Below are 24,034 nucleotides of genomic sequence, written 5' to 3' on the forward strand. Positions count from 1 at the left end.
ATACTTCATTAGAAAATGTTGTACTCACAATCTTGATTGCAGTATGTGGCAAATATGCACATATTGCTACATTTTCTTAAAGTAGTTGAAGCTCAAATGCTTTTTGCGAGGAAATTTCACTCGCCCTATCCTCCTGAGAAGGTTTAAAGTTTTTTCCTTGCCTCAGCCATGACCAGCAGGTGGAAAAATAATAGAGCTTTAGCTCCATGACTATATAAGAGCCTGTGGCTGTAAAGTGATACTTTGTCCCAGGTCACATTACCTGGCCGACGACAGTGCGTCTTCTCCAAACTTACACAGTTGGTATTTCAGCCAACTGTGTAAGTATGGAGGGAGGACCCACTCGTAGCATTGATAGTGTCAAGAGCAGTATATTGGCTTAAGGAATCATTTAAAATGACTAACATGCATGTAATACTAATAAGTCTGCGTGTGCCTTTCATTTTCTGGCTCCTGTGAGCAGCTCCAGCATCAAGTGGCCCAAAATATTCAATGAATTTGGATAGTAACCATTTAAACTGCTGTAGGATATTCAGACAATGATTGGCACAAAAAACCCTTAAACCCACACATACTTCATAGGGATCTTTTAATAAAATGTAGTTTTTTTTCTTCTGATTCTGAATATATACATATATAAAAATGAAATTAAAAAAAGTCATTAGAACATCAGATTTAATTAGCTTTGTTAGCCACAGCCTTACAATAAAGCAATAAAGAATACCAAAAAATAACACATTTTGACAAACAGAAAAGAGCTTGATACTATAGATTTATAATATAGCTCTGACACTTTGTTTTGCTTCCTTTTTTGTCAAAGCTAATTGGTTTCTTTGATACAATTTGCTGTAATGGTACGCCACAATAAGACCAAAGTCAAAAAAGAGATGGGTTTGACTGAGTATAAACAAAGTACATTGGGTTCAAATTCTTGCATAGTGCTTTAATGCCAGCATTTGGACAGTTTAAGTAGGTGCTTTGGCTGTTTTTGCCATCTTCCTTGTAGAACAGCTGATTAAAAAACAACTCACAAATACATTTATATTTGGATTAAAACTATTTCATTTTTATCCATAATATGAAGAGTTTTAATGTGTCCTTAAACTACACATCTGTGCTCTCCCTGTCTTCAGTGTTTCCTGCTTCCCATTGGCTCCTAGTGCGCAGGTTGCGTTCAGGGGCCTTTACTTGTCCAATGGGGATGCGGTATTCTTTTAGGCTGCCAGTCAACAGCAACATAAGTGTTGCAGTAAGAGTAGCCGCCCAACTGCATGCTGGGAGACCAACCTGAGTGGGAAGAAGGAATATTTCAAAATCACTTAGTGGGATTTGGTGTATTAGTGCAATCCTTTATATATATATATATATATATATATATATATATATATATAAACTGTTTATTAAGATGGTAATTATTGTTGTTCGATTATTTTCCTTTAAAGCAGATTTGCCTCACGTATTTTATTGGCAACAAAAACATTTTAGGCAGTAAAGCAAATTCAAATGTATTAAGTTCAACAATGCTGATGTTGGTTAAAAACATCACCTCTTCTTTCTGCCTTGGTATGTAGAATTTATGAGGAGAATTTTAAAATGCAAAATAAAAAAAAAAGAAATAAAAAATCAATGTTTTTTTTTTTTTTAAAGAGGAGAATAAAAATACTGAAATGAGAAGAATTTAAAAAGCACATTACCAAAGAGGGTGTACACTTACAGTTCCTAGCAGGTTGCTCAGGGCGATGTCAGAGTATGCAGAGAGAAAAGCTGCAAATAAAAAAAAAAGGGTCAATTCATCCAGATTATTTTCTACTCATTCCCACTAGGTTCTCAGTGCACAGCATTTGCTGGTTGCTCTTTGTTCTTGTTACCAGTCAGAGCAGCAATTAAGGCCAATTTTCATAATGGTAGCAAATTAGTTTCATGTCAAGCTGCTCATTACTAATGTCTGCAAACTCTGTGTCTTCTGGAGTGTTCTTTCCTCTCGGATATGAGCACGGTGAAATTGGTTAAATGGTTAAATTGGTTAAATGAACATTCAGTCTAGACGGATTATTTGAATTAAACTTAGTATTAATCAAATAGTCAGATTACATGACTAAAATAAAAGGGGTACAAAAAGAGGAAGACATTTTGATGGAAAATAGAAATATTCAAATATGATACTGTCATGATGTGTTGGTTTTACTAGCCCATATGCAGACTCACAGACACGGAGAGAGGAATAAAAGTCCAACATTTATTGGAACACGGAGGAATCTTACAGGATCAAGGCTCAGACAGGCATGATGGCACAGGTAAAACAAACGATCCAGCACAGAGAGAAAATCACATATAGCTTATATAGGGAGCTTCCTTAATCAGCAGAACAACAAACAGCTGATCAAGCTGAGTCCAAACTCCCTAGGCTTGGATCCACTGCGCCCTCTGGTGGGCAAAGTCCCGGATCCTGACAGTACCCCCCTCTCAAGGGCGGATTCCAGACGCCCCAAAGAAAACAAAAACAACTCGCCCATGGAGGGCGAAGGGCGAACCAGGGATGCCAGAAAAAGTCTCAGGTGGCCGGCCATGAAACCGGCAGCAGAGCAGAGTCTTAAAAGCTGCAGGGCCTTGGAAGAGGACGTCAACTCCGCTTCAGCAGGAAGCACCGGGAGAAACTCTGTCTCCGCTTCCGTATGAAGCCCCGGGAAGGACGCCGTCACGCTCCCGCAGCTTTGCAACAGGTCCGCCCAATACGGCTCCGCCTCAGGAACAGAGGAATCCACCGAATGTGGCTCCACCTCAAGGAACCGAGGGATCCACCGATTATGGATCCACCTCAAGGAACTGAGGGATCCACCGTTTGTGGCTCCACCTCCGAAGGCTCTGGAAGGCGCAGAACAGGCTCAGGGGTCTCCTAGACGGCACAGAGCGAGCTCAGGGTTTTCCAGACGGCACAGAGCGGGCTCTGGGGTCTCCTAGACGGCACAGAGCGGGCTCACCAGGAGCGCGTAGAAGGAGTCTGCGGGGCTAGTCTGTTGGCTGGATCGTTCTGTCATGATGCGTTGGTTTTACTAGCCCATATGCAGACTCACAGACACAGAGGGAGGAATAGAAGTCCAACATTTATTGGAACACGGAGGAATCTTACAGGATCAAGGCTCAGACAGGCATGATGGCACAGGTAAAACAAACGATCCAGCACAGAGAGAAAATCACATATAGCTTATATAGGGAGCTTCCTTAATCAGCAGAACAACAAACAGCTGATCAAGCTGAGTCCAAACTCCCTAGGCTTGGATCCACTGCGCCCTCTGGTGGGCAAAGTCCCGGATCCTGACAATACTTGGTAAATGAAACCAAAAATGAAACACTTTTCCTGGAATGTAGTAATTTCGTTGTCTAATTTTGCTGTTATTCTAAAAATATTTTATTCTAATTAAATTGCTCATATTTTAGGTCATTTTAATTTGGTTTTCTTTTAATGCAGTTTTTGTTATTTGCTATGAATGTATTTAATGTTATTATTTCTTGGACTTTTTGTGATTTTATTCTCACCACAGTTCTTAGATTAATGTTTTTTTTTTTCTTTTTTATGTGAAATTTTTATTTATTTTTACTATTTTTGCATTTCCGAATTTTTGGCTTTTCGTCATACATTTTTATTTACATGTTATTTTGGGTCCTTGGTAATAAATATTTTTTTTACTTATTCATTTATCAGGTTTAGAATTTTCTAATGCATATTAACTTTGTTTTTTCTGCAAATTGTTGTGATATTTTGTTGATGATAAAGTTGCACAATCAGTTTTCACTGACCTATATTAAACACAACGTATGCAGAATAAGGAGCCCATATATGTTGTATAAGCAGTTATTGATCCTACAGTATTCATGATTTCTATGCTTGCTAAGAGAATAACAAATGTAAAATACAACATGTGAAAATATTATTATAATGTAATTAAGAGGATTATATAATAGATATCAACTATTTTCAGAATAGAGTTTACATAATATTTGGTATGGAACTGCTACAAAATAGCAAGCTTTAATAACCCTTCCTATGGCTCTATGGTGCATATTTTGAATCAGAAAATAGATTATCTTTCTTACCTTTTAAAATTGTATATTTTTTTAATGACTAAGATGACAAGTGCACTAATGGTTCCTAAGAACATTTAAGAACATTTAGGTGTGACTGGATGCCTGCAAAGCATTATTGATACCCATGTTGTCATAATAATATGCCTTACTGCTGTTTTGCATGTTGGCAGTCTTGTTAAATGTGTTTTACCGCTTGCAATGGCAAAGAGAAAAGTCCTCCAGCTGAAGGTGAAGAAGAGTCCTCCAACAGCCATGCAGCCCAAAGCACCATTGAAACCCGATAGGCCAGAGTACAATGATTCATGACGCACTGCCATGGATAAACCTATAACACATCAACAGACAGAGACACTTTACGATTACATAAACCAATGAGTCAGAGCTGACAGCCAAATGGACCCTCAACAACAAAATCTATTGTGGAGTATTTCTCAAATCAGCTGTGCCATACTTGTCCATGTGGTGGCACTAGACACATACTTTTGTGCTACTACCCTCCATCCAACCCTTTTTTTGCATCTAACCTTATAAGGAAATTTTTTTTTGTGCGTCAACGTACCCAAAATGAGGACAAATGGTATAAGTGATACATTTTTTCAACACATCATTTAACTAATTAGTCCTGCTTATGTGTGAGGAGGAAATTTGTTAGAAGGAAACGATGAATCACTCAGAAAAACTAATTGGCCATCTGTATTCAGTTTCAAAGGACGGTCAGGAAAGGATTGCCTTTATCTATTTTAGTTCAAACCACACTACAAAAAATCTCAACTGCCACATTACTAAATTGTGCTTGCATTACCTGTATCTCTGGTAGGCATCAGCAAGCTGCTGAAGATAAGACTGAACCTTACATCTCAATCATGGCTGCAGCAGAAAAACGGCACATTGAAACCATAAACAGATTACACAGGGGTCATTCTGACCCATGCAGATCTCAGCTCAGCCAGATGCACTGACATTTTCACTCATAGCATCCAGCATTAGTAGGTGCTGTCTGGCTCTCCCAGCCATGCATAGAAGAGGATAGTAGAATCACACAGTCGCATGAACAGAGAGGGCAGCTGATTCTGAATTTAGCAACACCAAACATAGAGCCTTCAGACACCTTAAAGGTTCTAAGTCTTAAGACCGTTGTGTTAAAGACCTGGACTAACAAAGTACACCTAATGAGGTCATTAATTAGGGTATATGGGAGTACAAAATTTGACAGCTTAATCAACACTATTATGAGTCTTACACCCTCCCGTTTTACACCTTTGGACTATAAAGGTTGCATAATCACGGTTGGTTCATTAATCATGTTATTGAACAAATAGCACTTTAAACCAATGCAGGCTGCAAAGTAATAAAGCAAATACGGCAGGCGCATCCTGAGGGGTTACCCGTGTCAGAACCAACTTTCACAGCCATTCATCAGTGTTGTTAGCAACAAACAAGAATTTCATCACGGCCCTCTGGAAATGTCAACCAGACGCTCTGGTCATTAAAATTTATCAAGTGAGAACGATGAATGTGAGAAATGTCAGAAACAGCCTATCCAATTATTGCTGATGCATCTTATCTGAACACAGGAACAGCTTATGTGTGAAATAAACAGGTTCCCCTTGTCTTGATTTACAAAGAAAAGTGCAGATGAGAGCTGGGTGAAATAGTCACTTAGTGTAGCTGTTTTTTTTTTCAGTTAATCAGAAACCATCCAAGCCGCTATTTTCGGAGTGTTTCATTCATAGACATGAGTATCACTGTGCCCACAGCAGGAAATGTTTTTTTAACCTTCTGTGTAAGCATTAGATGCCAGACTGTTTAGACAAGAGGAAGGACCATCTTTTGCTCCAGCTATTGTTTCCTATACTGGTGGTTTTCTCTTTTTTTTTAATAAGATATAAGCATTTATGTTTTCAGTTGAAAATCTCAGCTGATGCAAAACCCTTTAAAAAAGCTACAGCTACCCTGAAATACCCAAACATCAATGCTGAGCACAGATAAATGCAAAAAGCGTTCTGGAACACCACATCGTTCTCGTATCGTAAATCTGCAGGATTTTTTTTTAGAGAAACACAAAGCTTAGTAGAGCCTATGTTAAAGAAGACATCATTAAGCTTCCACTTTGATCATTTTACTAAATAATATGGAAATATGAGCTGTAGTTTAGCAGTCACGTCCTGAATCAGACTGACCACACCCCTGTACTTCCTCTTTGTGATGGGCATATGGTGGACAACTATGCCAAGATAAGGTTTGTTCATATATTAATATTCAAAGCTATTTTCTTTTATTTTTATTTTTTTCCAGCATTCAATTGTTGCTCTTTTTTATATTCATTACCAAGAAAGCATTTAGTCATAAAGGAAAGAAGCTGCAGATAATTATGTAATCTACACAGCTTGGACTAACTCAGAGCATGTTATATTTTCCAGCAGATTTCTAAGATTTATTCTATCATAAAATACGTCTCCTCCTCACTCCATTTAGCTTCACTGCCTTCATGGGCACATAGCTCCACACAGAATAGAGAAAAATGCAACAGTGCTAGTAAAAACAAAATGAAATGTCCTCTTTATCCAGTGCTATTTATTGACGTTAACCTGCTGACATTTATTTATTCAGCTGAATTAGTCACTGCAGTGTGAATGTTATGTCAGGAAAGTAACACAGCAATACTTTTTGGTATTATCAATAATATGCTTTTAAGAAGACTCCAAAATGTTAGTATGGCTGAGGCTTTTAGAATGCCAGTGACACGTATTAATAATTACTATTGCAGCAACAAATGTTGCTAACCAACACGCTTTATGTTTAACAATATATATATATATATATATATATATATATATATATATATATATATATATATATATATATATATATATATATATATATATATATATATATATATATATATATATATATAAATATGTGATTTTTGCAGTAATCTTGAGGTTTTTTCTATAACTTTAATTGTCTCACCTCTTTTAGATAATCATCCTACAGTAAGACAACACATTTCTTGATTTTCTTTGTTTTCTTCTAGCAGGTTAGAGTTAAGGAGAAAAGCAGGGACTGCATGTAGGTCAAACATGCATTCTCTGCTTTTCTCCTCTGGAAGCCTCTGATGGGAACAGTATTCATCTCTGTGTTTGAGTAGCAGCTCTAAATATAGGATAAATGTCTGTCCCTGTTGAGTTTTATTCTTTCCTTTTTTTTGACTGAGTTCTGATGTGCTAATGCTCTGCTTTTACCTTTCTTATTTTGTTTTTAACAAGAGGTTAAGAAAGATGCCTAATTGGCTCCCAGGTGACCCAGCGTAAAGATATGTGAATATTATCTTTGTACACCCACACAAGATTCTATTTTATAAGTACTGCTGATGTTGTGTTTAAAGATTGAGATATACAGTGATGTGAAAAAATTATATTTAACCCCTTTTAGGTTTTTTCCCTTTATTTTTCCCATTTGGGGTTTGTTTTGTAAGACAAAATGCAATTTTCAAATTATGTGAATATTTTTGAGATGTTAGATTTGAATATAAATTTGTTCACCAAAAAATTATCCAAATCAGACTGGCTGTCTATGAAACACTGGTGCATCATGAATCAATCCAGGATAAAAAAAAAATCATCTCTAAGACTTTTGAACTGTGATGGACTACAGTAAAAGCCATAATTATCGAATGAAAAAAAAATCTTTCCTCTACTTAAAAGGAGTGGTTTAATGAAATTTACCTTAAGAACAAATCAACGACTCATGTTGAGTTCAAAGAAGAACCATGAATGAGGTCTAAAACACTGTATGCCTCAATTTCCTCATGTAGTGTAATTCAATTAATAAGAAGTTATTCTGGCAAAATATTTTTTTGGAGTCATATATTGTGGAACATTTAATAATGTGTTCATCTAATTAAGTCAGCCATAAAACCTCACCATGATTTCAGAAAAATAACATACGGAGGTAATGATTGACTAGGTTGCTCTGTATTTCAGGACCTGCACAATGTGCTGTGATTGATGGAACCATGAATACTTTGACACAGTACTTTATACAGACAAACTGATAAAGAGTTCCTCAGCAGAGAATGCTATGCTTGAAGTGCTTCCAACAGCAACATTTATCCATCTGATCTTTTTAAATCAGCTAAAAATGCTTTTCATAGTGTATTAAAGTTTAATCACTAGCTGGTTATTAGGTATTACGTAACTTGAACTGACATTACATGAAGTGACATCATGGAGAAGGGAGTTTTTCTTGATGCAGGGACAGACTGTACATTTCACACATTTCACCTCAATACTCATAGAATATACATTATATACACAATATATATACACATTATATAAACTTTACACAGATTGTAAACATGAAAGGAGTCGATGTTTCATAAACTCTTGTTCTTCATTTCAGATGCACTTTGATGGAATTTTCCCAAAGGAAATCACGGGCATAACATCAAACAAGGTTTTATGTTAAGGCGTTAAGTCATAAATTGTCAAAAAGCAATAACAGCAGTAGCATAAGATGATAAGAGGATGGAAAAAAAGAGAGGATACACCAACAAGTGCCGAAACAAGAGTGCACATACAGTAAGGACAGAGAAACAAACATTTTCCAATCTATTTCAAATTTTCCAGGATTTTTGTCTTCTCTTCTGGCTGAGCAACAAGTTTATTCCCCTTCTTTTGTTCCAGTACTCTAATGCCTTTGATCTTTCTTTCAACTCCCTGTGACAGATAATCTACTGTCCCCTTTTTCTTCCCTTTAGGTCTATTAGATTGCCTTGTCTATTAGATAGTAAGCTTAAATTTGACATCGGAAATTCCACTGTAATAAAAAAAAGCCTTTAGCTGATCAAAATGCGGCAGCCAGAATTTTGATTCAATTCTGATGAAAATTCTCCTATCCTAGCTTCTTTTCAATGGCTCTCTGGATATAATTAAAATCCTCTTTCTCAAACAGGAAGCCTTAGATGGCCGAGCCCCATCTTTTTCAGAGATCTGTGAGTTCCTTATCTTCCTAACAGAGCACTTTGTTCTGGCTCTTTAGATTTACTTGTGGTTCCTAGGATTTCTAAAAGTAGGACAAAAGGTAGACTGTTTATTTATCAGGCTCCTCTCCCGTGGAACCAACTAAATGTTTTAGTCTGTAAGTCAGACACCCTGTCTACTTTTAAGACTTTAATAAGAGTAGACAGGGTCTTAAAACTTTCTTTTTTGATAAAGCATGTGGATAAAACCAGAGTTTGCTTAATGTCTAGGTGAGTAGAGAGGTAGGTGGGGATGGAGCATTTGGATCCAGAGGGGGAGAATTAAAGCTCGGACACGTTTTGTTTTGTTTTTATATTTTCTTTTTTTTTTTTTTTTTTTACAGTGTCCTGTCTGGCAAGGTGGCAATAAGAATAATTGTCTTGATGCCAAAAGGAGCCCAACAGATTTTACTTTCACAAGTGTAGCGGTATGGCAATTGCCATACTGCTCCACTTGTTTCATGCATATAAATTGCTTTATTATAATTATGCAGGGAGTTTTACAGTTCATATGGACACTGCAATGTAAGTAGAGCAGAAAAACAGAAGAAGAAAAAGGAAAAAGAAAAAGAAAAAAAAGGACAAAAGATGAAAGAAAGAGGAGATAGAAAGGAGACAATGACAAAACATTTTCAGTCTGCTTCAACACCTGCAACGAGATGAAAAAAGAACAGCACAACCAAAAGACACGGTACGAGATATACAATAAAGCAACACCTTGAAACTATCGCTAAGTTAATATTATTAAGTCTGACATGTACTCTGTGTTACCTGAAGATATGAATGTGGGGTTTCTGTTTGGAAGTGAATCTCTAAGTACCTGAAGCCTAGCACCTGTTTATATATTTTCTATAAATATGCTTCCATATGTTTAGCTGCTGGATGACATAAAGACCACTTTTCCTCATTTTCCTTTATTCTATCTCTATTCTCCCATTCTGCAGAATTTATTAAGTTCCACTTATAACTTCATGCTTTCTCAGCTTTTTCTCCCCATGCAAAAGCTGAAAAATATAACACCAATGACATTTAGTCCAAGCCCAGTTGTTTTTTTATATTTTCATTACATTTGTTATACATGAGAATCGTACATTGTTAATAACATCCAGCAAGATCATCTATGTCCCACTGCTGCAGTTTTAAGTCCTTTGATCTGATTCCCTGGAAAGTATTTTAGGCCTACTAGTGAACCTTTGTCTATTGCTTAACCAAAGATGGTAGACGGTGACATCAGATCAGAGAGAGACATCCGTGAATTCCTCTCCATGGCAATAATTTTTCACAGTAAGTCTACCTTGTAAAACCTTAATATTTAGGATCCAAGCATCTTGTTTACTTATCCATCCTTCTGTTAGTGATCTGTTAGATATCTCATGACCACATCTGAAAATTTAATTCACAACAAAGTCACGCACGTGACGATCATTGCCCCCATTGATCAGACACGATGGGTGCAATGGAGAAAAACTGCCATGGGAGTCCTGCATGCAACACCTCTTTTTTCATGTCTGTGCTGTTATTACATGCACAAAACATTGACGGTGTCAAAAGCAGCTCTTACGAGAATGCATTGTTGCTAAGCAACAGGCAGCATGATTCTGTCATGATGGGTTATGGAGGCAAGCCCAATATGCAGAACACACACGGGAGAACTGGGTAAAAAGTCCAAAAGAGTTTATTTTAGAACACAAGCACATGAAATAATGAAACGGTTCAGGCAGGGGACTGGTTCACTGGGGTCTGTACGGGGAACGGGGGATGGCTGGTAGCTGAGTTCATGTGAAGCTAGCATTTAGCTTCAGGCTTGGCCTGGCAGTCCTGGGTTTGAGCTTCCAGCTCTTAGCAGGGAACAACAGGGGAAAATCCACGTGGGAACCTCTAGGGAAACTCCACACAGAAGTCATCAGGCTTCATCCACGTAGGAATCTTCGGGTTGGCTCACCAGGGCAGATTAGCTGGTTAGACTCTCCTAGAGCTTCTGGCTTGAGACTGGTTTCTTGTGATGCAGCTCTCCCAGAGCTGCAGGCCAGAGACAAGTTGCCAGAGAGACAGCTCTTCCAGAGCTTCACGAGGATGAGGAGGTTAAGCTCTTCCAGAGCTTCACGAGGAGACAGGAGGTTAAGCTCATCCAGAGCTTCACGAGGAGACAGGAGGTTAAGCTCATCCAGAGCTTCACGAGGAGACAGGAGGTTAAGCTCATCCAGAGCTTCACGAGGAGACAGGAGGTTAAGCTCATCCAGAGCTTCACGAGGAGACAGGAGGTTAAGCTCATCCAGAGCTTCACGAGGAGACAGGAGGTTAAGCTCATCCAGAGCTTCACGAGGAGACAGGAGATTAAGCTCATCCAGAGCTTCACGAGGAGACAGGAGATTAAGCTCATCCAGAGCTTCACGAGGAGACAGGATTCCTGTGAGGCAGAAACAAGGAAGAGTTAGAATCTGGTCTCAACCTAGGAACAACCAAGACTCAGTCTATAGCAGAAGGTTCAGGAAGCTAACCAACTAAGATCAACACTGCGGCGTGGGATCAAGGTCAGGCAGGAGCTTATAAAGGAGAGGTCTTCTAATGAGAGGATTAGGAACAGGTGTGCAGGAAAGTTCCAGCTCCAGAAGACCCACAGCGCATCCTGCTGGAGACAGAGGGTAATCTCCAGATCCCCACAGTAACTCCAAACCTAAGGGAAAAACAAAGAGAGCAGAAGAGGATCCTCGGCGCCCTCTGGTGGGCAAGCCCGAGGATCCCAACAGAGCCCCCCCCTCAAGGGCGGATTCCAGACGCCCCCAGAAAAAAAATAAACAAAAAACAACCCACCCAGGGCGGGCGGAGGGGGCACTAGGGCGAGGAGGGCCAGAAACAACAAAGAACAGAGTCCAGAAAACAAAAACAACCCACCCAGGGCAGGCGGAGGGGGCACTAGGGCGAGGAGGGCCAGAAACAACAAAAAATAGAGTCTAGAAATCAAAAAACAACCCACCCAGGGTGGGCGAAGGGGGAAACAGGCCAGGAGGGCAGAAAACAGAAACAAAAGAAAACCCAACAACTTTCTTGGGCAAAATCTCTGGTGGCCGGTCAAGGGACCAGCAGCGAGACAGATTCTCAGGAGGCCGGCCGAGGGGCCGGCTGCAGGACACAGTCTCAGGTGGCCTGCCGTGGGGCCGGCTGCAGGACACAGTCTCAGGTGGCCTGCCGTGGGGCCGGCTGCAGGACACAGTCTCAGGTGGCCTGCCGTGGGGCCGGCTGCAGGACACAGTCTCAGGTGGCCTGCCGTGGGGCCGGCTGCAGGACACAGTCTCAGGTGGCCTGCCGTAGGGCCGGCTGCAGAACACAGTCTCAGGTGGCCGACCACGGGGCTGGGAACGAAGCAGCGTCTTAGGAGGACCACCGCCGGGCCGGAAGCATGGCAGAGGTTCAGGAGGCCGGCCTATGATCCGGCAACGGAGCAGAGTCTTAGGTGGCCGGCAGCGGGATCGAAGGCGACGTTGACACTCTGGGGGTCTGCCACGGGACCGGAGGCGAAGCTGATGCTCTGGGGGTCCGCCACGGGGCCGGAGGCGAAGCTGACGCTCTGGGGGTCTGCCGCGAGGCCGAAGGCGAAGCAGCTTATCAGGAGGATGACGCCCAAGCTTCAGTAGGTACCCCCACGGGGTACACCGTCCCCTCCTCGGCAGCTCAGGAACAGTCTCAGGAGCGGCCGCCGACTGCGGCTCAGGAGGAGGCTCTGAGGAGACCGCCGACTGCGGCTCTGGAGGAGGCTCTGAAGAGGCCGCCGACTGCGGCTCTGGAGGAGGCTCTGAAGAGGCCGCCGACTGCGGCTCTGGAGGAGGCTCTGAAGAGGCCGCCGACTGCGGCTCTGGAGGAGGCTCTGAAGAGGCCGCCGACTGCGGCTCTGGAGGAGGCTCTGAAGAGGCCGCCGACTGCGGCTCTGGAGGAGGCTCTGAAGAGGCCGCCGACTGCGGCTCTGGAGGAGGCTCTGAAGAGGCCGCCGACTGCGGCTCTGGAGGAGGCTCTGAGGAGGCCGCCGACTGCGGCTCTGGAGGAGGCTCTGAGGAGGCCGCCGACTGCGGCTCTGGAGGAGGCTCTGAGGAGGCCGCCGACTGCGGCTCTGGAGGTGGCTCTGAAGAGGCCGCCGACTGCGGCTCAGGAACTGGGTCTGGAACCGAGGAGCCCACCGATTGCGGCTCCGGGTCAGGAGCAGTGGAGCCCGCCGATTGCGGCTCCCGATCAGGAACAGGGGAGCCCGCCGATAGTGGCTCCGGGTCTGGAACAGGGGAGCCCGCCGATTGCGGCTCCGGGTCTGGAACATGCGGAATCTCCAACTGTGGTTCAGCCTCAGGAACTGGGGAGGCCACCGACTGTGGTTCCACCTCAGGAACAGGCGGGACCACCAACTGTGGTTCCACCTCTGGAAACGAAGGGATCACCCATTGAGGCTCAAGTTCAGCCTCTGAGGTGGCTTGGGGCGTCAGTGGAGGGTCCCTGGTGATTAGAGGCCTTCGCTGAGGGACTCTTGGAGGCACATTTTCACCAACACAAAACTCTGAAGCCCTCTTAAATGTATCCTCAAGGGTCTCTGGACGGCACAGGGCTAACTCAGGGGTCTCTGGACGGCACAGGGCTAACTCAGGGGTCTCTGGACGGCACAGGGCTAACTCAGGGGTCTCTGGACGGCACAGGGCTAACTCAGGGGTCTCTGGACGGCACAGGGCTAACTCAGGGGTCTCTGGACGGCACAGAGCGTGCTTATGGCGACGCCGTCTCTTACATCGGGGGGTCTTAGAAGCTAAACTGACGGGTTCACTGATTGGATCTGGCGATAAATAAACCGGTTGAAACGTAAGGGTACCAGAATGAATAACATGATCAGAAGCTAAGGGATCAGGCACGGGGTCAGGTTTAAAACTATCCGGGTTAATTACTAGTTCAGGATCAGAATCTGGCTGGCGTGGAACTCTGACTGATGGACGTGAAACTGGTGGACTAATTTTGAGGCTTCTAACGGATGAACTTAAATGGTGGTCAAGAACATGGGAACTAAGGCTAAACCGGCGCAAAGAGGAGTTGAAACTGGTTTGAGATGCTAGATCTAATCCTATGGCTAGTTCAATGAGGTCATCGAGGCTAGGTGGCTCGACGTAAAAGGAAAGCTCGGTTCTGACAGATTCATTAAGACCTAAGAGAAAAGCGGACTTGAGTGCAGACTCGTTCCAACCAGAAACGGCTGCTCTACCCAGGAACTCGGAAGAACATTCAGCAACGGACCTAATACCCTGTTTAAAATTCAGCAGGTAACTGGAAACGGAGAAACTAGAGGACTGGCTAAAGGTTCTTTCTAATTCTCGGATGAATCTCTCATATGTGTGGTTTTTTCTGGTCTTGAGCGGAAATTTTGTCTCTGCCCATTCAAGGGCCTCATCAGAAAGAAAAGAAACTACAAAAGCAATCTTATCCTTATCATTAAGAAAGCTAGTAGAATGAAAACTGAAAAATAACCGACACTGAAATAGAAATCCCCTTAGCTTACATGGGTTGCCAGAAAATCTCTCAGGAAGTGAAGGACCAGGTGACGAAAACGACGGACTGAGCTCAGAACAGAAAGGAGGGTTATCATCTTGACTGGAAAGTGACGGACGGACTTCCGGAAGTGACGAAACCGGAACCGGAAGTTGAACTGGCGCCATCTTGTGATTCCCACGAAGCCTGTGGGATCTTGAAACGTGTGTTTTCTTAAAGTCTAAATGGGATTTTAACTCACGGAGGGACTGTGTGTGATCAGGAGTCAGAGCGTGCTGTTTCTCAGATCTACGACGGAGGTGATCTGCTGGGCTTTGTGTTTGGCCGCAGTGTTCTGTCATGAAGGGTTATTGAGGCAAGCCCAATATGCAGAACACACACGGGAGAACTGGATAAAAAGTCCAAAAGAGTTTATTTTAGAACACAAGCACATGAAATAATGAAACGGTTCAGGCAGGTGACTGGTTCACTGGGGTCTGTACGGGGAACGGGGGATGGCTGGTAGCTGAGTTCATGTGAAGCTAGCATTTAGCTTCAGGCTTAGCCTGGCAGTCCTGGGTTTGAGCTTCCAGCTCTTAGCAGGGAACAACAGGGGAAAATCCACGTGGGAACCTCTAGGGAAACTCCACACAGAAGTCATCAGGCTTCATCCACGTAGGAATCTTCGGGTTGGCTCACCAGGGTAGATTAGCTGGTTAGACTCTCCTAGAGCTTCTGGCTTGAGACTGGTTTCTTGTGATGCAGCTCTCCCAGAGCTGCAGGCCAGAAACAAGTTGCCAGAGAGACTGCTCTTCCAGAGCTTCACGAGGAGACAGGAGGTTAAGCTCTTCCAGAGCTTCACGAGGAGACAGGAGGTTAAGCTCATCCAGAGCTTCACGAGGAGACAGGAGGTTAAGCTCATCCAGAGCTTCACGAGGAGACAGGATTCCTGTGAGGCAGAAACAAGGAAGAGTTAGAATCTGGTCTCAACCTAGGAACAACCAAGACTCAGTCTATAGCAGAAGGTTCAGGAAGCTAACCAACTAAGATCAACACTGCGGCGTGGGATCAAGGTCAGGCAGGAGCTTATAAAGGAGAGGTCTTCTAATGAGAGGATTAGGAACAGGTGTGCAGGAAAGTTCCAGCTCCAGAAGACCCACAGCGCATCCTGCTGGAGACAGGGTAATCTCCAGATCCCCACAGTAACTCCAAACCTAAGGGAAAAACAAAGAGAGCAGAAGAGGATCCTCGGCGCCCTCTGGTGGGCAAGCCCGAGGATCCCAACAGATTCCAATACTACATTAACTACTAGGATAGTTTGCTAAGCCCAAAGATAAGCATGCTTTCTGCATTTGGGTCAAACCATGACTGGTTTGTATTCATAAATGAAGTAAGCTGTGCTAGAGTCCATTAGGAAGCAGACAAAGATCACCTCAAAAAATTAGTTTTTGTTGGGTGTTTGATCCAGAGCAGAGTTCACTGGCCTTTATTCCCACCTGTACAAAAGGAAATACATTCTAGTCTGCTTGTGAATACATCCTTTAAGTAGAGCGCTGTGAGTGCATTAAACTGAAGTAAAATTTCAAATTTGTCAACACTGCCTTAGAAAATAAATCGGAAGCTGCTTGATAAAGTAGACAAAGAAGGACTAACCAGCTAATGTTCCGACCGCAGATCCCAGCACAGCATGGATGCCCATCAGTGGGGAGTAGAGAACAACGGCCCCCAGAATAAGCAGAGAGGGTCCCAGAGCTCCAGTTGCATAAATTTGACCAACACCAAGAGGGATGCCACGGATCACCTGGGAAATCATAGAGATTTTAGAAGAATTTTGTAAAATGCTAACTTTAAATCATGAAAAATGGTTCAAACATGTACTGAATTAAAGACTTTTACAAGTGTAAAAAGAAAAAAAAAAAATCAGTTTTTCCTCTCCTCCATCCTGCTTAAGTAGTTGTAATGACAACTGCTGCCTTCTCAGCAGTCAGTCAGAATAGCAGTTTCCATGGTGACATGAAGACTGCACCTGTATGTTGCTGATATTTACAAGTCATAAATGGTCTTAAATACATGGCAGCCTCACTGCTCCTTATGCCTTAATGTGAGTATGCATCTATATATCTGTAAAATTCAATGCACTATACATAAAGGCTCAAATCTTTCCTATGCAGCAAGACTGAAGCTGAGCACATTAAGTATAAATAGGACTGATGTCACCCCCCATCTCAGGAGGAAACCAGGGTGGAGTGAAGGTAAGGGATAGTGATGGCTAGAATAAAAATAATGGAGGAGGAAAACAAAAGAAAAGTGAGAAATAATAGCCGCTTTTACTAGAAACATAAATACAATGTACGACTTTTATTCATCCCCAAATGGCCAGCATAAATTGGGAATGGGAAAAGGGGTGAAATAAAAAAAAATTGACAGAGATGTAAAAAATGGTACAATAAGGTGAAAAAGTGGCATAGCTTGGACAAAAAAGGAGAAAGAAGAAAGCCTTATCATGACATACTGTCACACAATTGGTTATTGTCCACCATTAAACTGTTTTATATGGCAGGCTAGCTCAAACTCTGCAAGGGTTAAAGAACAGCAGTGGATTTAACTCGTGGAATTTAATGTGTTTCAGAATAGTTTTTGGACACTTTGGTGTGGCAATTTAACAGGTCAAGTGTTTAGGTCTTATGGCAGACAAATTAAGAAAAAGGTGAATTTTGTCAAACTCCTTGATGCTTATATCTTGCCATTGTTTTGATATTCCAAGAGTGCTACTGAGGGGATAATTGTGTCACACTTAATTTGTTATAAACCACCAGGGTTCGTAAGTTATTTTTTTGACATTTTGCACACAAGAAGCAATTTTGCAGGTCCCCAGTCATTTTGATGTATAACAATATTATCTCTTGAGAATCCGTTAACCTATAACCTGAACAATAAAATGTATTTTCTCTTGAAACACTGAAATACTAGCAAACCCGACTATAACAGCTGGTAATTTTGGGTTCATGTCAGGTTTGGTGGAAGTTAGTTGTGGATCCAAATGCAAAGATGAGTAGGCAGAGCTGAGCTGTTGCAGATTTAATTTAAATGCAGATGACAACGGAATGAAAAAGAACAATAAAAAGATAGACCAAAACCAGGAGAAACCAGGGAGAAACAAACATGAGGAGTGAAGCAATAAAGAAGAACCAGCAATGAGGAACTGCACAGGAGGTGTATATATGGGAGAAAGAACAAAGAATGGGCTAATCAGCTGATAGGGAGTAGGTGTGGAAAGAAGTAACTAGAAGGGAGCTAAGGGAAAGGAGGCTTGCACAAGAAGGAAACAGAGGGTAACTCAAAATAATACTACACTGCTTAAATACAACACAAAATTGAAGAGAAACCAATAACCAACAAAACACATAATGACATAAATCCAAGTGTAACTGAAAACTAAAAAAAAACTCAAATGGCAGAATCACAACAATTACTGTTGTTAAAGAAGCATATTTTGGTGTAAACATTTTTGTTAAAAACTAAAAAAGCATATGTTTTCAGAAGTTAAAGGTACTGTAGACTAGAGGATCTTTGCCAATTTTTGAAAAGACCCACCCTCTCCACTTTAGAAAAAAAAAATGCACATGCACAACCCTGTACCTGCTCCCGAGAGGGAACGCCTATTAATGGATTGCAAGAGCATGTACAAGCCCATTTCTCCTCATCCACACTTTGTTTACAAGTTGCTGTTTGCATCATTCATACAAGCTTACTTTTCAAAAGAAGATTTGCAATTTCTTCACTATGCCAGTCTTACCACATGTAAGTGAAAATGGGGACGAGCATGTAGGAGGGGCTTACGTAAACATATCACCAGAATGGCTGACAATAAGGAGGACCAATTATTTTGATGATCCACCCGGAAAAGGAAAATTTTCCACTATTAAACTATTAAACTGTATCAAGCGGCATTCTCTTTTTGGTCATGTTGGCTACTACTGCCATAATTAAACATAGTTTAATTATGATTGTTCAGTCAATTATTCAGTCTATTTCTTTCCAGCTATAACAATAAGAAACTCAACAAAGCTTCGACATTTACATTGATCTGCGAATTTGGATATAAATACTTTAAAGCTGGTATTAAAACTATAAAGGAACAATGTAACTTTTCTTAGTAATTATACTGTAACTTTTCTTCAAGAACTTCACTTGTGATTGTTTCTGAGTGAGCCAGACCTGACTGAGTTACTTCACAGTCACTCCTGAAAGCTTCCAGCTCTGTTGCTTTGGTTCAGTTTTGCTAAAAGGTCACGTTGATTATTGTTGCATTGGCAGTGTCTCATTCTACCTCTTGTCTGTCTCTGCATCCACTCTTCCCTTAGACCTACATTTAGTTACAAATTAAAATGTGTATTTTCTGTTCGCCTTTTACTCTTTCAGTATGGATTATCCCATGTTTTCATTTACCCAGTTCTCTTCCTTACTGGGTAAAATTTTATCTCGGACAGTTTCTAGGTTCGTTTGTTATTCTCCAGTTGCAAAATTTCTGTTTTAACTTAGATGCCTCATTCGGCCACTTTTTTTGTTCTTATTTCTTTTATTAAAGGTCTTTTATTTGATTTATCTCTGGACATGTTTGTAAAAACCATATTTGTCTTCATTTTGAATAATTATTAACTTTCAATATTACTGTAGCCGTTAAAGAATTGTACTTACAGATGGATCTCAACAGATGGCCAAGGAAGTGTAGCTAAAGGCAATTTGCTCATTTATTTCATTTAGATTGTATGCCATTTTAAAATCATTATTACTACAAGTTTATAAATGCTGTATTTACAAATGCAAGGCCTACATTTTGTCAAAAGTATGCATTTAGCAATGTACCAAGTTACTTTTCCAGTATAGGTCTAAGGATATGTTTCATTGTAAAACTTCTCTATTAACTGGATTGTTTGGTTGCGTACATTTGTGCTCAGTTTAGGTTCTTCAACTGCTAGCATCTAGCTGTATTATAAAGCTTATATTACACTGAGCTTTATGGACCTGCAGAACATTAGGGTGTTGTATCAGTTTGATTTATTCTCACCTCCACTGCTATGAGCTCTGTGTTATTGGGCTCTAGTGCCCCCGGTGGCATTGCTGGGTTATGAGGAAAATAAGGGTTGTTTGTTCCAGTACATAGTAGGTAAAGGACAATAATGATGTTGAAGGGAAACACAGCAGCAGGCAAATCCCAGTTGTCCAGTAATGTGGTGAGTCCACTGAACATGAAGACACTGCGAAAATAAAAGAAAATTGAGGGAAGGAATCAGCTTTTTCATAGATTCTGCTCCAGTGTACAAATGATTTGTAAAAAATTGAAATCAAACTCATTCTAGCTTCTGCTATGAGTATAATAAGTAACATGAAACTCTTTCTGCTTTCCTGGATGTAAAACGAACTAATATCAGTGGGGTGTATTCGTTGAATGGGAGAGGTATAATCACAAAGGATGAAATATTTTCATTTTTCACAGCTGCATTTGAAACATTCCCCTTTGTGGGTGGAATAATAGTATCAGGTACAACTTCAGAATCAGAATCAGAAATACTTTAATAATCCCAGAGGGAAATTACTTTTGTTACACGCTCTAGTTACAGTTTTACATGATATATACACACATCCAACTATACAATATAATAAAGATAAAAAATAAGAATAAAAAGAGATAAAATATATATACACATATAGCTCTTCTGTATATATATCTGTACGTATATCTATGTATATGTAAAAACTAAATCCAAATAAAGTGAAAAGTCCAATTAATCCTTCCACTTCAATGATTATGAAACATATACCTTACACCTATTCACATTGAGTAAAAATAAATAAAAATATGCATGCATTCAAAAGATTCAAACATAATAAAAGTTTTTTATTTTAACAGCTCATAAATTATAACAAATGCAAAGAATAATTACACATAGTCCTGTGATATCCTACCTGTGGAAAACTGCAGATGTCAGCCTTTAGTTTGTTTGGTTATTTTAGGGGAATGATTCTAGACTGCTGTATAAACAGTATGTGAGAGATTCATACCTCGTAGCTGACCCCAAAAAGACAGGCACCAGGAGCCACCAGTACCAGTCTCCGGCTGAACTGAAAACTCCCATCAGCAGAGACACCAACATGCCGTTAAATCCATGAAGACCTCCTGCCACCTCAGCACTGCACACAAACAATGTTTCTTATGTTTAACTTGACTTTTTAAAAAGAAAGACAACTTTTCAATAACCTGAAAACATCATTACTGTCAACGTCATTATTACTTTTAACATTATTAAACAGTCTTTAACTCCAAAGTTAAAGTAATTCAGCAACTCTAAATCAGCAAGAACCATTGCTTTCTGGTGAAAAGAATTTGTTTTTTAAAACTTTAAAATAAGGGTGTACATTATGATTATTTTACTGCAGATTTTAACTAAGATGTGCAATCTAGGTCAGCAAAAACAAATTAATTTTGTTTTAGTTTTGGCAACAACTTTTATCACGTGTTGTGTGGCACGATAATTAAATTATTAGCTTGAGCATGTTTACTTTACCAATAGTGTTTACCAATGCTGCCTGACTACAGAGCGAGTTTAATTAAGTAAGGTGGGGACAGAGCAGAGAAATTAGTTTTAAAGGAAAGCAAAACTACAGCTCACTAACACATAAAAAAACAACATTGTCAAGTCTTCAAAAGATTTGGAGCACTTCATGTTTTCTAAAAGTAAAACAATGCCAGCATGAATAGCTACCAAAAGCATGACTATTGAGCCTTAATGTCAGAATCTTTGGTCACTTTTTAGATGCTGCTGTTTGTTTTTTTAGCTGCTTAATGGCAGAGGCAATGTTAGCATGTGCAAACATTGCATGTGTTCCATAAAATCACTGCAGAGCCTTTGTGCTAAAGGAACAATGGAAAATGCTAAGAATGTAAGTAGCAACCTTTTTTGTATACCTATCTATTCTGTCGGTCCAATGTAGATAAAAAAAAATCACATTAAGGATTGCAATTTTTGCAGTGTCTTTTTTTTTTCTTGTAATAGCATAAATTCCACCTGTCTTGTCCAATGATGACAGCTGTGAGCGTTGAGGCCAGTACCCCCAGAGTTCCCAGCAGGCCCTGCCAGGGGGAAGCCCAGTACAGGGCAGCCAGGATGACAGCCCCGCTCAGTGGGTTGTTGGCCAGAATCACCCTAGCCACTCCTCTGAGTCCCCACACAGCCAGCTGCAGCACAAACGATTTATCTGGTGGAAAAACAAAAGCAGTAAAACCAAATATTCACAGCTGTTAAAAAAGTCACAGAAAAATATATTTTGGTCTTGGGGGAGGAATGACAAAATACTATTTCAATGACTGGTATGTAGTTTGAGGCAGAATGCTCTCTACTGTGGGATATACATGTCATGAATAGTTCTACTCATTTTACTCATATGCTTAGGCATCGTTAATTTGGACAGACATGCTTTATCTGCAAACCTATTAAATGAATGCTGTTTTTTTAAACATAGTTATTTTTCCTACGATTTAGCAGTTTTTCAATTTTCCTACCCTTAATGTACTTATCCAAGTTATCCATGTCCCCAGTGCACAACATCAGCCTGTCAAACACTTTCCGACCAAAGCTGGCCTGACTCCTGCTGGGCTCCCGCATCTCTGTTTTAGTTTCAATCCACATTTTGACAGCTGTAGGGTTTCCTCACAGAAAACTGGAGATCCAACGTCCCCCTAATCCAGAAAAACGTCAAACTTTGTTTCTTCTTTATATTCCTCTCACTCCCGTCTTTTTTCATCTACTTCCTTTTTCCTTTGTTTCATCGCTTCTCTTCCTCCTGTAACTCTTCCCCTCTCCATGAAGTTGTAAGGGGTGACTTATAAACTGGTGGGTGATATATTCCTTCAGCTTCATGTGCCACAGTGGAACAAAGTTCAACACTGTCAGCTGTGTGTGATTACAGAGAAGATCATTATTCCCACAGCCTGCTCCTACCCTGTTTTACCATTTCACAATCATCCTGTTTGCTCTCTCTTCAGCTTCAGACACAGAGTGACAGTTCCTCACCTACTGTTTGTCCATTTTAGCTACTCATCCACTTTTTATTGCACCATGTTGATGAATGTTTGTCTTTCCTTCATGTATAAACCCATTAGTGGGTGTTTTATTTCTCAGAATCCCTAACAGTTATCTATGCTGCTCCAGCAGAGTCTGGAGCGGCGTAGATAATGGGGTATGGGTGGAACCTTTCACAGAACTTTAACCAAATAACCATACAGGAGCTTTCTTTTAGCTGTAAAGTGTAGTGTGACACTGACTTGATAGTGCCAAGTAGAAATTGTATTAAAAAACATAGATTTAAAGTTTAAGGTTTTTAGAGTATTCTTCAGAGTTATTGGTCTATATTGTCACCACCAAGCATATATTGCAGATTTGTTGGCTGCACATCTACAGTATGATACAGTTCTCCCAGTCATAAAGGTGCTATCTTGGATAGAGATCTGCGGTCTGTTTCATGAAGCAGGTTTAACTCTAAGTTGTCTAAGCTTGAAAACAGGTAAAATGACCTTTTCGGTTCACGAAGAAAGTTTCCCTAACGTCTGTTTCAGTCACTTTGGTAACATTCTCCCCAGAGCTAACCTGGTCTGTAGCAAATTCGGAGTGTCCTCTATCTCCGCTCTCCTTACTGAAATAGTCAGATATTTGTCGTAGTTTTGTTTATATATATAAAAAAAAAAATATATATATATATATATATATATATATATATATATATATATATATATATATATATATATATATATATATATATATATATATATATATATATATATATATATATATATCATTCACTAGGTCTGCTACACACATCAGGTTTTAAAAGCAAACATTGCATCTCCGTTTGACAAAAATCTAATTATGCAGATTATTTTATTCTTATTTAGTTATATTTACAGTTCATGAAGTACTACTGAAATAATTTTCAGATTATTCGTAAATAGATTAATTAATTCCGCGGAGGAGAAGGAATTACTTTAGGGTTAGGATTAGGATTCATTGGATGATAACAACCTAATGGGCATACTTGCACAATCTGAAGCCATTCTATGGTACTGATAGCTGCTTATAACGGCCATGTATCTGCAAGCAGCCACTTCACTGTGTAAAAGAAGACTGAGTGAACATGAGAAGGGACGCATGAGATGATCCACAACTTCTATATATTAGAACAACGTTTTTAGACATAATTTTCACTCACTGCCAGAAGATTTCACCTAAATAGATACATTGTTCTACAGCTATTCAAGAAATAAATCTGTAATATTGTCACGTAACAACGGCTATGGCAAGCCGTTTTGATATGTACTAGTTTTACTGAATATGTATTCCTGATATTCTGATAGTCTAAATGACCATTTCCACATCTAGAATAAAC

General features: G+C 40.5%; 1 protein-coding gene across 1 annotated transcript; it reads right to left on the reverse strand.

The window, feature by feature from the left end:
• Nucleotides 1-658: 658 nt before the first annotated feature.
• On the reverse strand, nucleotides 659-22,666 carry si:dkey-183c6.7 (urea transporter 1). Its single transcript, XM_038269283.1, has 8 exons — nucleotides 22,155-22,666; nucleotides 21,661-21,850; nucleotides 20,657-20,785; nucleotides 19,662-19,851; nucleotides 16,247-16,394; nucleotides 4,274-4,408; nucleotides 1,715-1,764; nucleotides 659-1,287 (listed from the first exon to the last, which is right to left on the reverse strand). The coding sequence occupies exons 1-8, from the start codon at nucleotides 22,279-22,281 to the stop codon at nucleotides 1,105-1,107; spliced, it is 1,152 nt and encodes a 383-aa protein (XP_038125211.1). The 5' UTR covers nucleotides 22,282-22,666; the 3' UTR covers nucleotides 659-1,104.
• Nucleotides 22,667-24,034: the final 1,368 nt, after the last annotated feature.

The sequence above is a fragment of the Cyprinodon tularosa genome, unplaced genomic scaffold (genome assembly GCF_016077235.1).
Source record: "Cyprinodon tularosa strain WSP-4 unplaced genomic scaffold, ASM1607723v1 ctg1194, whole genome shotgun sequence".
In the NCBI taxonomy this organism is placed as follows: domain Eukaryota; kingdom Metazoa; phylum Chordata; class Actinopteri; order Cyprinodontiformes; family Cyprinodontidae; genus Cyprinodon; species Cyprinodon tularosa.